The sequence below is a fragment of the Rhineura floridana genome, chromosome 18 (genome assembly GCF_030035675.1).
Source record: "Rhineura floridana isolate rRhiFlo1 chromosome 18, rRhiFlo1.hap2, whole genome shotgun sequence".
In the NCBI taxonomy this organism is placed as follows: Eukaryota; Metazoa; Chordata; class Lepidosauria; order Squamata; family Rhineuridae; genus Rhineura; species Rhineura floridana.
The window spans coordinates 17,008,041-17,023,275 of NC_084497.1; the positions used below are offsets into that span (position 1 = coordinate 17,008,041).

Genomic DNA, 15,235 nt, shown 5'->3' on the forward strand with positions numbered 1-15,235 from the left:
TTCCTTTTGTCTGTCCTGAATCTTCCAACATTCAGCTTCTTTGAATGTCCACGAGTTCTAGTATTATGAGAGAGGGAGAAGAACTTTCTCTATCCACTTTCTCAATGCCATGCATAATTTTATACACTTCTATCATGTCTCCTCTGACCCGCCTTTTCTCTAAACTAAAAAGCCCCAAATGCTGGAACCTTTCCTCGTAAGGGAGTCGCTCCATCCCCTTGATCATTCTGGTTGCCCTCTTCTGAACCTTTTCCAACTCTATAATATCCTTTCTGAGATGAGGCGACCAGAACTGTACACAGTATTCCAAATGCGGCCACACCATAGATTTATACAACTGCATTATGATATCGGCTGTTTTATTTTCAATACCTTTCCTAATTATCCCTACCATGGAATTTGCCTTTTTCACAGCTGCCGCACACTGGGTCGACATTTTCATCCACTACAACCCCGAGGTCTCTCTCCTGGTCGGTCACCGCCAGTTCAGACTCCATGAGCGTATATGTGAAATTCAGATTTTTTGCTCCAATATGCATACTTTTACTCTTGTTTATATTGAATTGCATTTGCCATTTTCCCGCCCATTCACTCAGTCTGGAGAGGTCTTTTTGGAGCTCTTCGCAATTCCTTTTTTTTTAACAACCCTGAACAACTTAGTGTCGTCAGCAAACTTGGCCACTTCACTGCTCACTCCTAATTCTAGGTCATTAATGAACAAGTTGAAAAGTACAGGTCCCAATACTGATCCTTGAGGGACTCCACTTTCTATAGCCCTCCATTGGGAGAACTGTCCATTTATTCCTACTTGGAATAGTCTGTAGTTTCCCGGTTACAACTTGTTCAAAGTGATTAGGTATTCCATGACCTATCAATCTGACCTATCTATCAATCTGAAGCTGCAATCCTGCCCCTTCTACTTCATGTTTCCCAGGAGGATCATAGACCCTTTTTTGGGAGAAGACTGAGCCAAAGTAGGAATTGAGCACTTCTGCCTTTTCTTTGTCATCAGTTATCATTTTGCCATCCTCATTAAGTAGCTGTGCCACCATTTCTTTTCTCTGTCTTTTACTATGGATGTACCGGAAGAAAGCTTTTTTGTTGCTTTTGGCATCCCTCGCTAGCCTCAGCTCATTCTCAGCTTTAGCCTACCTGACGCCATCCCTGCAATTCCATGATACCTGCCTGTACTCTTCCTTTGTGGCCTGGCCTTCTTCCCACTTCCTGTATGTCTTTTTTTGTTTTCAGGTCCTCTCTAAGCTTTTTGTGAAGCCACAATGACTTCTTCTGCTGTTTCCCCCCTTTTTTCCTTGTTGGAATTGCTTACCATTGCACTTTTAGAATTTCCTTTTTTTAGAAACTCCCATCCATCTTGGACTCCTTTTCTCTTTAGGGCTGCTTGCCATGGAACTGTACTTACAATTGTTCTGAGTTTATTAAATTCAGCTTTCCTGAAGTCCAGGGTGCGCGTATGCCTACTCTAAGCTTTTGCTTCTGTTAAAATCAAGAATTCAAGCATGGTGTGGTCACTTTCTGCCAGAGTTCCCATAAATGCCACTTCATCCACCAAATCATCTATTGGTTAGAATCAAGTCCAGGATAGCTGATCCTCTGGTTGCTTCCTCCACTTTCTGTAGGAGAAAGTTTTCTCTAACACAAGTCAGAAATTTATTGGGGGGGGTCATGTTTGGCAGAATTTGTCTCCCAACAGATATCGGGATAACTGAAATCTCCCAATACTACTACATCATGACTCCTTGAAACATTGGTAATTTGCTTTTCAAAAGTTACATTCTCGTCTTCTCCTTGATTGGGTGGTTGGTAGTAGACTCCAAGCACCACATTCCTTTTATTACTTGCCCCATTAATTTTAATCCCGATACTGTCAGTGGAGCTACCAAGCTTATCTTCCTGCGTTTCTGTGCAGGGATATATATTTTTAACATATACCACGATTCCACCTGCCTTTTTATTTCTTCTGTTCTTTTTGAACAAGTTACATCTTTCAATTGCTGTATTCCAGTCATGAGAGTCATCCCGCCAAGTTTCAGTTATACCTATCAAGTTGTAATTACCTTCCTGTGTTGACTTCAAGTTCGTCCTGCTTGTTTCTCATGCTCTGTGCATTAGTATACAGACATTGAAGACCATGTGATTTATGGCTTGGCTTCCTCACTACGTTTTCCTGAGGACTGTTACTGGGCCCTATTAAAGCTGATCTCTGTTCCTGTTCCTGTGCACAAACCTTCATCAGTCCATGTTACCACCATGTTACCTCTCCCTTCCCCTTAGGATTCCGTGTAAAGCCCTCCTGATGAACTTCTCCATGCTGTGGCTCAACACATTCTTCCCAGTCCTTGTGAGATGCAACCCATCACTGGCCAGCAATCCATCTTCCAGGAAGCATAGCCCATGGTCCTAGAATCCAAATCTCTCACATCAGCTCCACCTTTGTAGCCATTCATTCACATGGAGCATTTTTCTTTCTCTTTCTTCTCCTCTTCTAAGTACTGGAGGGATGGATGAAAAAACTATCTGGGCCCCAAAGTCCTTGAGTTTCCTTCCCAGAGCTTCAAAGTCTGATGTGATTTCTTCATAGCTCCGTTTGGCAGTATCATTTGTTCCCACATGGATGAGGAGAAAGGGCTACCTGTCGGTGGGCTTGATGAGTGATGGCAACTCTTCCACCACATCTAATCCGTCCTCCTTGTAGACAGCATGCCTGGCGAGTCCACTGATCTTCTCAGCATACTTGGGTTTCAATCCTACGCAGTAGTTTCCCACTACTAGTACTCTTCCTTCTTGTTGTGTGGTGTGGTTTCATTGCCCCTGCCTGATTGAGCTTCAGCCTCTTGCTCATTGTCGCATGGGGTCTCCTGTAATTCTTCCACCACAGGCTGTCCTCCAGTCTCATCCTCGAGTGGTTGAAAGCAGTTCCATAGTCCCACTGGTGAAGAGTGTCTTTTAGCTCTTCTGCTCCTGCCATCCTTTCCCACGGAGTTTCCTCCACTTTGTTGTTCCTCTCCAAAGCAGTCTCCTCTTCTGCTCCCACATGTTGTTAATCTTCCACCTCCACTTCTCTTTGCTGCTGTTGTTCCAGCGTTCTGTCTAAGAACTCTTCATCTTCTGTTATAGTCCTCAGTGTGGCCGCACGCCATTCCAGGCCTCTTACTTTTTCTACCAACAGTGCCATGAGCTCGTACTTGTTGCACGTGTATGCCATGTTGTTCTCAGGCAAGAAAACAAACATGGCACACACCTTGCAGGTCACAACCACTGGAGCATCCTTCCCATTCATTCTGTCTTCTACCTTTTGTTACTTTCTAACTACTTGTTTTGGAGAGGCCTGTGCTTTGTCCTGTCCTACTTCAGGGTAAACTTGAGAGTCCCACTAGTATGCGGTGTGCCGTACAAGAATTGGTAATTTTTATTTATTTATTTATTTATTTATTTATTTATTTATTTGAGGGACCTCCCTTGTTGAACTCCTTTGTCAAACTCCTGTTTGCTCTCCCTGTTCGCTCACTCTGTTCGCTCGCTGTCTGAAATCTGGCTTGCTTGTATCTCCTCTCCTGTGGACCAGCTGAGACAGCTCCCTTTGCTCTGCTCAGTTAGGAGTCAGGAAACAGAATTAATTGATTAAATTATTACTAATTGATTAAATCATTCCCACTTGAACTGTTTACCCTTAAGACGTTGATGATTTACATTTTAAATACAGTGATTATTTGGAACGTGAGCTTGAATAAAATTCATTGATAATGGCTAAGTAAGAATGCTAAAAAATCTGCAGCTGGGTTCTCCTCTGAAATCAAGTAAGGGCTTTGAGGGGCTGGGGATACAGAAGCCTCAAAGCTCACGGAAGAAAGTGATTGTGGCATGAAAAGTGGCACCATGTTGTCACCTCCAACCACCCAGCACCGGCAGCACAGATCAAATGTGAAAACAGCAGATGTCAGGCATGTCTGCCTTCAGCTACTGAATGAGGAGCTGTCTGAGGCAGCTTTTCCTTCTGTGACTATCTGCTGCCATCTCTAGTCACAGCATGGTACAACAGTAAAATTTGTCATTAGACAACTAAAGGAAGCCTTAATGGCTGAAAGGTCAGCAGAACTATTATCTCATAACACGTCAATGACTAATGTGACTAGCAGGGGGTATACAATAAAATGCTATCTTTATTTTCAAAAAACATGACAATGACTAACTTGAATACACTCTGCTGATCAGTTTTCATCAATCTGCAGCCATTTAGAACGCCAACAAATATGATGACTCAGTAACAATTGTCTTCAGTCACTCAAAATACCCTTAGTGGTTAGGTTAGGACAAACCTATTCACCTCTAGATCAACATACCAGCTACTGGAGGACATTCATAAATGAGGGTCCTTGTTTGTTTTCTTCCACCTGTCCATGGGTCAGAAGGTGTCATCAGCCACCTTATCCAGATGGATCAGAACTTGTATCTTGACGGCATACACCTCAGAGAAATTAACTCCTCCAGCAGAGATAATGGCTCATTCAATTACATCAGTGGCAACATGCGCTGCACTCACCATACCAATGCCCCTCTGCAAGAGATCTGCCAGGCCGCAACATGAGCTAATCTGCCCTGGGCTCCTACTGGGAAAAAGGGCAGAATATAAACCTAATAAATAAATAAATAATAAGATAGATGTGTATGCGTTTGCGGAGGCCGCCTTTGGAAGGTGGGTCATCCAACAGGTTCTGCCAAGTCAATCGGATAGCCCCATCTATAGAAGGGAGAGCTTTAGAACATCCCACTTGGTGGTGTCGTAGTGCCCCATCACAAACACCTTTCAGATAAGTACTAAGAGTACCTTATTGAATAGGCAATAAGGTACAGTTGATACTCATCTAAAAGGCGTTTCTGAGGGCCCACTAGGGCATTACCAAGCCCCACCCTTGGCTGGATGATATTCCTCATATGTGTGTTATGTGCCTTCCAAGTCGATTACGACTTAAGGCGACCCTATGAATCAGCGACCTCCGGTTAGTCTACTTATAGGGTTTTCATGGTAAAAGGTATTCAGAGGTGGTTTATCATTGCCTTCCTCTGAGTGGATGCATCTTAGTCTGGTGTCTCAGCTTTGGCCATCCCGCCTTGGGTGACCCTACTAAGAGTCTAGCCCCTTAGTCTAGACTCCTGCTGACATTACTCTCAGCTTCTTCAATACTCTCAAACCCCCTCACCACATTAAGGGTGTGTGTGTGTAGTAATGCATTTTGTATTCCTCATATAAGCCCAGTTTAATGAAGGGCATGCATTCCTGGAACTCGAGAGTGTCACAACGCTATACCTCTGTAACTACGAACACTTGTTAATGTTTGACTGTACAAATGCTTGTCTGAAAAACCTAAGTGAATCTTGGCCAGAGGCTCTAGGGGAATTGCTACCTAGAAAGCAACCTGGAGCTATGACGTTTTCTGCTTCTTCAAGCATTTGGCAGATAACAACCGATTTGGTGTCCTGCTGTCCCCTCAGAAACATGTTTCAGGTGAGTACCATTGGCACCTCCTCCATCTTTTGCCATGCACTTTTCTTGAGCTACTGGTACACAGCCCAATGAGGGCACTCTGAGTTGAATTGTTGCGTGTAATTCTGGAACCTCTCCCCGCCGTCATAAAAGGACAAGAGGAAAGGAGGAGAGATGGAAATGGGAGTTTTTGAAGCTTGAAATTGCAGGGATGGGAACCTGTGGAGCCCTCCAGATGTGAGTGGTGCCGGGGGCTCCCCTCAAAGCAACTTGGCCAGGGAAAATCTCTATCCCCCTCCAAGACTGATGTTTGACAGTTGCTGAATTAGATCAGTAATTTTCAAACATGTTTCCAAGAATTATTTTTTAAAAATTAACTTTCTTTAGTTGGTGACCTCCAGATGTTGTTAGACTACAATTCCCCCAAATCAGATAGAAAAATCTCAAGATGCCACCATTTGAATTTTGTTTATAAAAAAGCCCAAAGGGAACGATACATCTTACACATTTTCAACAATTAAAAACCAATTAGATTATTTATGTGCCTATATATAGTTATACTTGAAAAATGACCTGATTAACAGAAATCTCTGTAGGCTGTTTCTATATTTTGCGTGTATGTAGGCATACAAATTTATATTCCATATATTTATATACTGTATTATATTCCAACTGTGGTATCTTGAGATTTTATCTCTCTCATTTTGGGGTAATTTTATTTATTATTAGATTTATATCCTGCCCTTCTTCCCAGTATGAGCCCAGGGCAGCAATTTTGGATGCTTACCAGTTTGAACTACAATTTCCATCAGCCCCAGCCAGCATATCCAATGGTCAAAGATGACGGAAGTTGTAGTGGGCAACATCTGGAGGGCACTGGATTGGAGAAAGTTAATTTAATGGGTGTTGGGATCTATCCATCAGGGAGGCTGCCAGCTGTTTGTATGTAAACAGTCAAGGCCAGAACAGCAAATCATGCCATTAGCTCTGTTGGAAGTGGACTGTTACTGCATGTGCCAGGATCCATTCCGACTTTCCTACTGTACAGTAGGTGCATAATTGCCTATCCCCAGAGAAAGTGCATCTATTGTATCTCTGCATGAGTGACTGTGGTAGCTTGCCTTATTCCAATTAGGAATGTATACTGAGGGTTTGAACAGTAATTCGTGCAGAAGTAGGCCTCCTGAGTAGGTGGTTGACAGTCCTATGCACTGTAAAGTTAAATGTTGGGGCTATAAAAGTGATCTGTCCTGCAGGTTTATTTTTAATTCTGAAAAAGATACTCAGCTGTTAAACTTCTAAATGTTTCTCTCGTTCCTCTCAGTCATGGATGTGATTGGGCTGGTTCCCTGGGGTTGTATTTAATGGTAGCCCTGCTCGGAGTAGACCAGTTGAGTTGGTTAGTCCTTCTCAGAGTAGACTCATTAAAACTAATGGACATGACTAACTTAGATCCATTAATTTCAGTAGATCTACTCTGAGCAAAACGTAGTTGGATACAACCCACTGAAATTAACTTACCCATTTATTTCAGTGCATCTACTCTGAGGAGAAGTTAGTTGGATGCAACCCTGGTGGTGATTCTGGTTCCTTTCCTGATAGGAAGCTGCCTTGTACGAACTGAGACAAAACTCAGTACTGTCTACACTGACTGCCAGTGGCTCTCCAAGGTTTTAGGCAGGGTTCTCTCCTAGCCCTACCTGAGATGCTGGGGATTGAACCTGGGACTTTCTGCCTGGAAGGCAGATGCTCTCCCCCTGGGCCCTTCTCCATGTGACTCTGCTCTCTTTCTCCCCACACAGACAAGAAGATTCATAAACTGGATACAGATGATTTGGATGAAATTGAGAAAATAGCAAATTGAAACTCAAGCTGCCAGAAGTGGTGCACAAGCCCTCCCATGGTAGCGCTCCCACTACAATTGGATCAGCATCCTGATTGGCACAAGTCTTAGCCAGTTACGTGCAAAGGGACGTTTTTAAAGTTAACAAATACACAGAAATTACCTCATCTTTAAAAGAAAAAATGTGGCTGGACTTGATTTTTAGAGATGTACAAACTCTGGAGAAAGAAGAAATGTTTACAGGAACTTTTAACTTTCTTTTTCTAGTTTAGCCTTAAAATGGGAAGATATCTTAAATTCTAAAGATGATGCCAAAAACATAGCCAATCAATAAGCAGAAGAGAGAATATTACATACCTGCTTTTATCTCTTATTGAGAGGGGAGCAACGTTTTAACATGGCCACGTAGTATATTAAATGTTCCAACATTTCAGTATAGAGAGAGGACCTTTCATTATTTGGCAGAGAGCTCAGAATGTGGTTTTCATGAAATGGCATTTTTCACTTAGAGCTTTCTGATTTTTCTAAACTTCTTGCACTGCTAATTCCTTAGGTAGGTAGCCCAGAGATACTGCTCTTTACTAGTTGAGTGGTCATCTACTTTCAGTTCTCTCCTCCTTCTCAAGGAACCCTGGGAACTGTATTCTAACCTGCTGCTCTCCAGAGGTTGGTTGGACTCCAACTCCCATCAGCCCCAGCCAGCATAGCCCATGGTTAAGTATGATGGGAGGGATAGTCCCAACAATGTCTGGAGGGTACCATGCTGACCGCCCCTGTGGCACCTTGATATCCTCAGTCACCTTGAAGGACTACCCAGAGGTTTTCCTCCCTCTCCATTATCCTCACAACGCTTTGAGGTAGGTTAGGCATGAGAGACTATGACTGGCCCAAGGTAACCTGGGAAGCTTCATGGCTGAGTGGGGAGTTGAACCCTGGTCTCCCAGGTCTCAATCCAACACTCTTAACAACTACATCACACTGGCAAACAAAAAATAATTCTCCATTTGTCAAGAGCACCAGGGAGAAGCTGCACTTTGTGAGCGGGTAACAATGTATGTGTATGAAGAGGTAGAGGAGGTTGAAATATTTATTGGGTTCTCGCACAAGGAGAAGAAAAGGCTCCAAGTTGATTGCAAAGCTTGTGTAGTCGGTGCAGCTACAAAGTCATGTGGAGCCTCTATCCTGGGCCAGATTTCATTCATTGTAAAATCCACCACCAGAGTTTTAGGCAGATAAGGAACTTCCACATGGTTGCTGGCAAAGGCTCAGTTCCACAGGCCAGGTTGCATTCCAGGCTTCTGTAGCAACTGATCAGGAGGTGAGGAGAGCTTGCTCTCATCTTTGTGTACAATCAGCACGGTGGTGTGGCTGATTTAGAGGTATCTTATTTCTGCAAATCCCTTTTGAGAAGGGATGAGGGACCTGTAGCCCTCCAGCTGTTGATGGGCTACAACTCCCATCATCTGTGATCATTGTCCATGCTGGCTGGGGCATAATAATGGCAGTTGGGAGTCAAACAACATCTGGATGGGCCACATCCTATTAACAGTAGATATAAGCATATTGGGATGGGAAACCACCAAGCAATATTCTAGTGTACTCAAGGTAGGCAGCTGCGTGATCTGGCTCTTCCAGACTTGCTCTGTATTGTTGGAAACCTGTTTTTGCCTCAGACAGACAATGCTCACATAAACAGACACAAAGATCCAGATTTCTTTTTTGGGAAGCCTCCCTCTTTGCTGGGCAGAAGGTTCTCTATGCTGTCTGTAAGATACCTGGCAGCAGCGTAGATCAGTTGGATCACCAGGATTTGAATGAGGAGGGTCCAAATGTAACCTGTAACCTGCAGACTAGGGGACCTATTTAGCTCTCCATTCAACATACCAATGCTTTTGTATGTAAAAGAGTAGGACCCTTGGATGTTCTAAGCACCATGATCCCAAGGTTCCTTACGTGTCTTCCCACCTCACATTGCTTCCTTGAAAAGTTAAGAGCGGAGTGAGATGTATTCGGTGGCCACTTGGTCGGTGGCCGAGAAGAAAGTGACTTTCAGCTTTTGTGACCGTCGTGTTTGAGCCTGATTCTTTGTGGCTTTCTTGTAGTAGGGTCCTCTGCTCCATCCAGAGTTAGGTCCTGGGCTGAATGGAAAGGGCCCTGACTTAAGGTACCTTTTCTCAGCTGCTACACAAGATTGCCATAAGGTCATAGCCAGCTGCTCTTGTTAGCAAGGACAGGACACGCGGAGAGTTCCATCTGCACCCTGTAGCATTGAGTACAGATCCTTTAGTTAAGCCAAAGGTGAAATCCCATGTTTTGTAGAGTGCGGAGGATTACTTTTACGCTCTCCAAAGCTCCATGTGGAGCAAGCGAGATGTTTGCCCAGCCGTAGGTGTCTTAAGGGCTTTGTGAGCCTTCAGTTATTTTGTGTCCTAGAAGAAAGACCAAGCAAAAAGCTACGCTGTTAGTGATTTGAACCTGCATTCTGTTGTGACAATGTATTTGCTGTGCCTAGTAAGCATGCTGCTTGCTCGCTCAGCTAATTATTTGACATATGTAGGGTTGTTCAGCTATGTCCTTTGTTTGATATTTCAAGCAGAATGCCTTTGCTTTGACTGCAACAGCCTTGGAAAGATGGTTACATCGGTACATGTTTGCACTTTAGGGCTGGGCTGTTGCTTTAGCTATTATCGATCTAGAGTTGTCTGGGGAGGAATGGAGCGGGGGAGCCGTTGCAGTTAAAACTCAAAAGTTCACAGGACATAGATACCCACAGAGCAGAAGTCATGTTTAAAACAGAGTGGTAAAAAGTGCTACTCTGTACAATAGACATAAGAAATATTTCATCTCTGTGATTCTGAACAGGCAACCTATGCTGGCTCAGTCCAGAAAATGGACGGGAAGGAGTAGAGAGTAGCACTTGGCGAAGGGGGTGGCGGCGGCATACATGGGTGAACCGCTAAGGGAGGGATTATAAATGATCCAATATCTTTGGACAATATTTCCAGTTCATGCAGGTTCAAAGTTTGGTGGGTACTCTGTGCTGTAATCAAACTCCTTCCAACCACACAGACTTGCCCCAGCAGAATATCTGCTGAACTTGGTGTGCAGTGTAAGGGTGGAAAGGCAGGGAAAGGTAAATTGTCAGGGTCAGAGGCTTCTTGTACTGATGCAGTTTTTAATTTGCCTTTTGAGCATGCTTTGCCTTCATGACAGATGGAGAATTGGAACAGCCCCCTACTTGGTACAGGAAGCCTGGAAACAAATACATTGTAAATGCTGGTTATTTATCCATTTAAAAAAACAAACAAACAACTCCAGTTCTTCTATTCAATGGTGGGGATATGGATTCTAATATGAAGCAAAACAAGAGAGCCACAACTTGTTTTAAAATATATACTTATTATAAACTTTAGGAAGTGGGTGTGTAGGCTCCTCTCAATTTTTGTTAAATGGCTTTAGAGGTGGTGGGGCAAGTTTTTTTTAACCATACCAACTTTGTATAGCAGGGTATATATATTTTTCTTCTGCTCAAAAGGTGTAGGTGTGTGCTTTTATGTGGTAGAGAGCCTTCAAACACCTCCTTTAGCAGAACAGTTGAGTGACAATGTGAGAGCGGCGTGCTGCCACTGAATGATCATAGAATGCGGCTGAGCAAGGGGGGGTCTTTCTATTGTATTTTTCAGATGGAATAAAGAACACAAAAGACGGAAATTTAGTCTTTGCTGCCTTTCTCGGGGGGGTGGGTAGGTTGACTGTTTTTTCCACCCAGGGCGGGTGCCAGACTGGGAACGGGAACTCAGCCGGGGATGAAGAGGAAGAGCATGATATGAGGGAGGAGCTCCCCAGAGCCTGCTACCTCTTGGTTTGGGGAGGAGCAAGGGATGGCGGGTGCCTGTGAGGAGCCCCAGGCTGCCACTTTGCCCATGGAGGAGCAAGGGAAGACGGGACCTGTGGGCAATTGACCCTCAGGTGATGCTCAGACAGGTGTAGCCCCAGGAAGAATGCAGGGCCACAAGTGCATTTGAAGAGTCTTGCTTATTTATTTTCTTATGATCAATCCGTCCTGCAGTTCACATTTATTCTCAGCTGCATTCTTCAACGACGCATGAGCTGAGTGATCCATTGCCAGGAGTTGTACAAAATATTTTGTTTGGTTTTGCAAGGCCCTCGGAGGGGCATGTGCCCTTCCCTCCTCTGGGTTCATCAAATGAGTCACGGTAGACGGAGTTTGGCATTAAGTTTCCCTACAGTTTTCTTGGGATCATGCTGCTGCTGCTCACATAACACAATTTGGGGTGGTATTCCAGCATACTGAAATGTGCATGCCCACAAAGAGGGGTGTGACATATCCAATGGCATCTGCCGCTGTTGCATCACGCTGCGCCCGATGGTGTGAATGAAATTTATCATGACAATGTAACTAAGGCTGCAGTCCAATGCACACTTACTTGGGAGTAAGTCCCACTGAACCCAGTGGAGCTTACTTCTGAGTAGACATGTATTGGATTGCAGCCTAAGTTACATTCAAAGTAGACCCACTGAAATCGATGGACAAGTCTATTGATTCCAATGAGTATGACTGCTGTTGGACATCACCCAATGCTCAGTGGTCATAATGGCGAGAGAGGGGTGGTGGGACCTACGGGGTCCTGATTGTGTCTGGAAAGGTCAACATAATCCTTTGTGGAATTTACCTTTTACAAATGGCCTCAGCCACGCTATTTGTGGGCAGAGAAACTGAGGGAGATCATTTCACTGAGTTTTCTCCAAACAGAGGAGAAATTCTCCAAGAGTTTCTCAGGTCTGGGGCTTGCATTAGCACAGCTAAAGTCAACAGTAAGGGGCTGACCTTTTGCATCCTCCACAATGCCATGGGCCAGCTTCATTCTGGAGCATTGTGCTGGGTGGGAAGTGGCAACATTTTTGTTGCTATATGCCTTCAGGTCAATTATTTATGGCGACCCTCTGAATCAGCTACCTCCAATAGCATCTGTTGTAAACCACCCTGTTCAGATCTTGTAAGTTCAGGTCTGTGGCTTCCTTTATGGAATCGATCCATCTCTTGTTTGGTCTTCCTCTTTTTCTACTTCCTTCTGTTTTTCCCAGCATTACTGTCTTTTCTAGTGAATCACATCTCATTATGTGACCAAAGTATGATAACCTCAGTTTCATCCTTTTAGCTTCTAATGATAGTTCTGGTTTAATTGGTTCTAACACCCAATTATTTGTCTTTTTCACAGTCCATGGTATCCACAAAGCACTTCTCCAACACCACATTTCAAATGAGTTAATTTTTCTCTTACCTGCTTTTTTCACTGTCCAGCTTTCACATCCATACACAGAGATCGGGAATACCATGATCTGAATGATCCTGACTTTGGTGTTCAGTGACACATCTTTGCATTTGAGGACCTTTTCTAGTTCTCTCATAGCTGCCCTCCCCAGTCCTAGCCTTCTTCAATAAAATTCTGTAACCTGCACTTTTTTCCCCCAGGGGGGTGGAGGGGACTTGAGGAAAAGAAATCTCAGAGGGAAATGCGTGGTCTCCAATATTAATTCTGCCCAGAGTAGACCCATTGAAATTAATGGACATGGGTAACTTAGGACCGTTAATTTCAATGAGTCAGCTCTGAGTAGAACCTAGTTGGCTACAACCTAATGTCTTCTGAGCAATTTTGGCTCAGCTTTAGTTTGAATGGACCAGGACACTTCTCAGCCCCTTTGTATGACCATGCTATTTCTGTCTTTCTCCACACAAGAGAAGAGAAAAAGGGAGAGATGAACATGGGGAACAAATCACAGAAACAAAGGAAAGGAAGTGGCACTTGACATACCCTTGCCTTTCAGCTGTGTGACAGTGCAGATACCCAGAGATGAAGAGACGGGGGATCACATATTGAGACTTGTGTGACAAGCCCAGTGTTGGTGCTGAAGCGCTGAATGCAAGAATGCTATGGATGGAGAAAATTCTTCATGTGGAATGCAGTGTTTGGTTTTCACCAGACATAACGGAGCCCATGTTGCCTCAAAAGTCCATCTTTGACTCATCTGTCCATAGAACATTGTTTGCACCTGGACGATTGTCAAGAGTTCTGGAACAATGGATGGAACTTTTTGGGCAACATGGGCTCCGTTATGTCTGGCGAAAACCAAACACTGCATTCCACATGAAGACCCTCAACGGTCAAGCGTGGTGGTGGCAAAGTCATGGTTTGGGGATGCTTTGATGCATCAGGACCTGGATGACTTGCCATCATTGAAGGAACCATGAATTTTGCTTTATTATTACTTTATTAAGACAGTTGATATAGTTCAGATGGTCACTTTGCAATTTTAGTGAAGTTTCCTCTAGGAAATCATTTTCTTTTGTTTCTATTTCTGCGACTATGTGAAGTACAGCAACACTGCAAAATTTACACTAAAAAAACTCCAAACATAATTGTGGAATAATGGCACTTACTTCTGCAGAATAGTCTCCAGTGGACCTCAGGAGTGTCTCAATTTGCACAAGATAAAACAATGGGAGGCGAAATATATTCTAGCAAAAGTCTAGGTGTGCTCTATGTTTTTAATTGACCCTGCCCACCTTGCCTTAAATAAAGTGTTTAAATATAGCAGGCTCAAAACATGCATCCTCTTTTTTCCAACAGCTAAGAGTCATTGCTGAAGTAGCAACATATTGTAATCAGTCTGATTTTACATCAAACTCCAGTTTCAGATTCAACTGTTAATGCACCCAAAATAGAAATAGAACATAACCTCCAATTTGAAACACAAAAGGCTGTCTTCACCATCATATGGCACTGACCAATAAAAAGGCTTTGAAATTAATAAAATAAATTTGACACAGATTTGTAGGATGAATAATGAGGGAAATAATTTTTTATAATTTAGATTCTCTGTAGTTCTCATTAGTAACACAGGAAAGAAGCAAAGTAAGAACTCCAACAAACCTACAAAAATGTAATTCTCTGTCTTTGGAGATGGCAGGTGTTGCCACCCCTCACCATATGCTCAGAGGCACACGTTACCAAATTCTTGCAAACTACACAGCAAGTGGATTGGACTGTGAAAAACCAACCCACATTGTGTTTGCATTTTGACCAATTTATAGGCAGTCCAATATCTCAGAGAGGAGGTCTGGTCTCCTGCTCCCCTGGTGCATTCACTATAGCTGCCCAATTTCCCAGCTTTTTAAAGTTTGATAGAAATATCTGTGGGCTATAGCTACGTTCTTAAACTGCAAGGTTTTTTGCCTATTAGTGAATTAATATCAATACTTAAAAAAATCCAAAATAACTGCAGAAAATCACTACATAAATATCTAATCCACAATAACAAATCAGTGAATTAATGGGAAATCCAGTACCAAATCCAAATTGAGTGGAGTTCTAGCACATCCCTAGTCTTGTCTCAATAAAGAGGCCTTTTGCCTGTCAACAGAAGGTCACCAATGAAACTCAGGTGGACTTCTCTTGAGAGACATTTCCTGTTGTGATCTGTACCCAGAAGGCACAACAGCAAGGGCGGCTGGTGGTTTTAGCACTTTGGATAGCTCCTAGTGAGCCGCTTGCTCCAGCAAGGGCTGAGGGGGAACAAAGAGTTCAAAAGTTGTAAGCCTCTGTTTCCAGTCTAGTCTGCCCCTCTTAACCTCAACCCTTTGCTTGGAGAATGGAGGTTCAGAGACCAGCCCCCTGGCCTAAAGAGGGGGGTGCTGCTTCTTGTCCTCTCTGTGGTCACCCCCCTGATAACTCCCTATGCTGTTGGGAAGGCATGGTAGTGCAGAAAGCAGTTGACTCGGGGAAGGCATTTAAGAAAGGTCCTGAATCCAGATTTGTGGGCTCCTGACCAACAGCCTCAGCTGTGTCAGAAGTCTGGTCCAGTTCCCCACT

The 15,235-nt window shown here is 43.6% G+C and overlaps 1 protein-coding gene across 2 annotated transcripts in view; it reads left to right on the top strand.

Moving 5' to 3' along the window:
• LOC133372219 (ATP-dependent RNA helicase DDX19B) overlaps nt 1–11,047 on the top strand; it is a 56,903-nt gene extending 45,856 nt beyond the window's left edge. For both annotated transcript variants that reach the window (XM_061600506.1, XM_061600507.1), the window contains one exon: nt 7,303–11,047. In XM_061600506.1, coding sequence (XP_061456490.1) covers nt 7,303–7,364 — 62 coding nt within the window. In that variant the 3' untranslated portion in view covers nt 7,365–11,047. The remainder of the gene's footprint in view (nt 1–7,302) is intronic.
• Nucleotides 11,048–15,235: the final 4,188 nt, after the last annotated feature.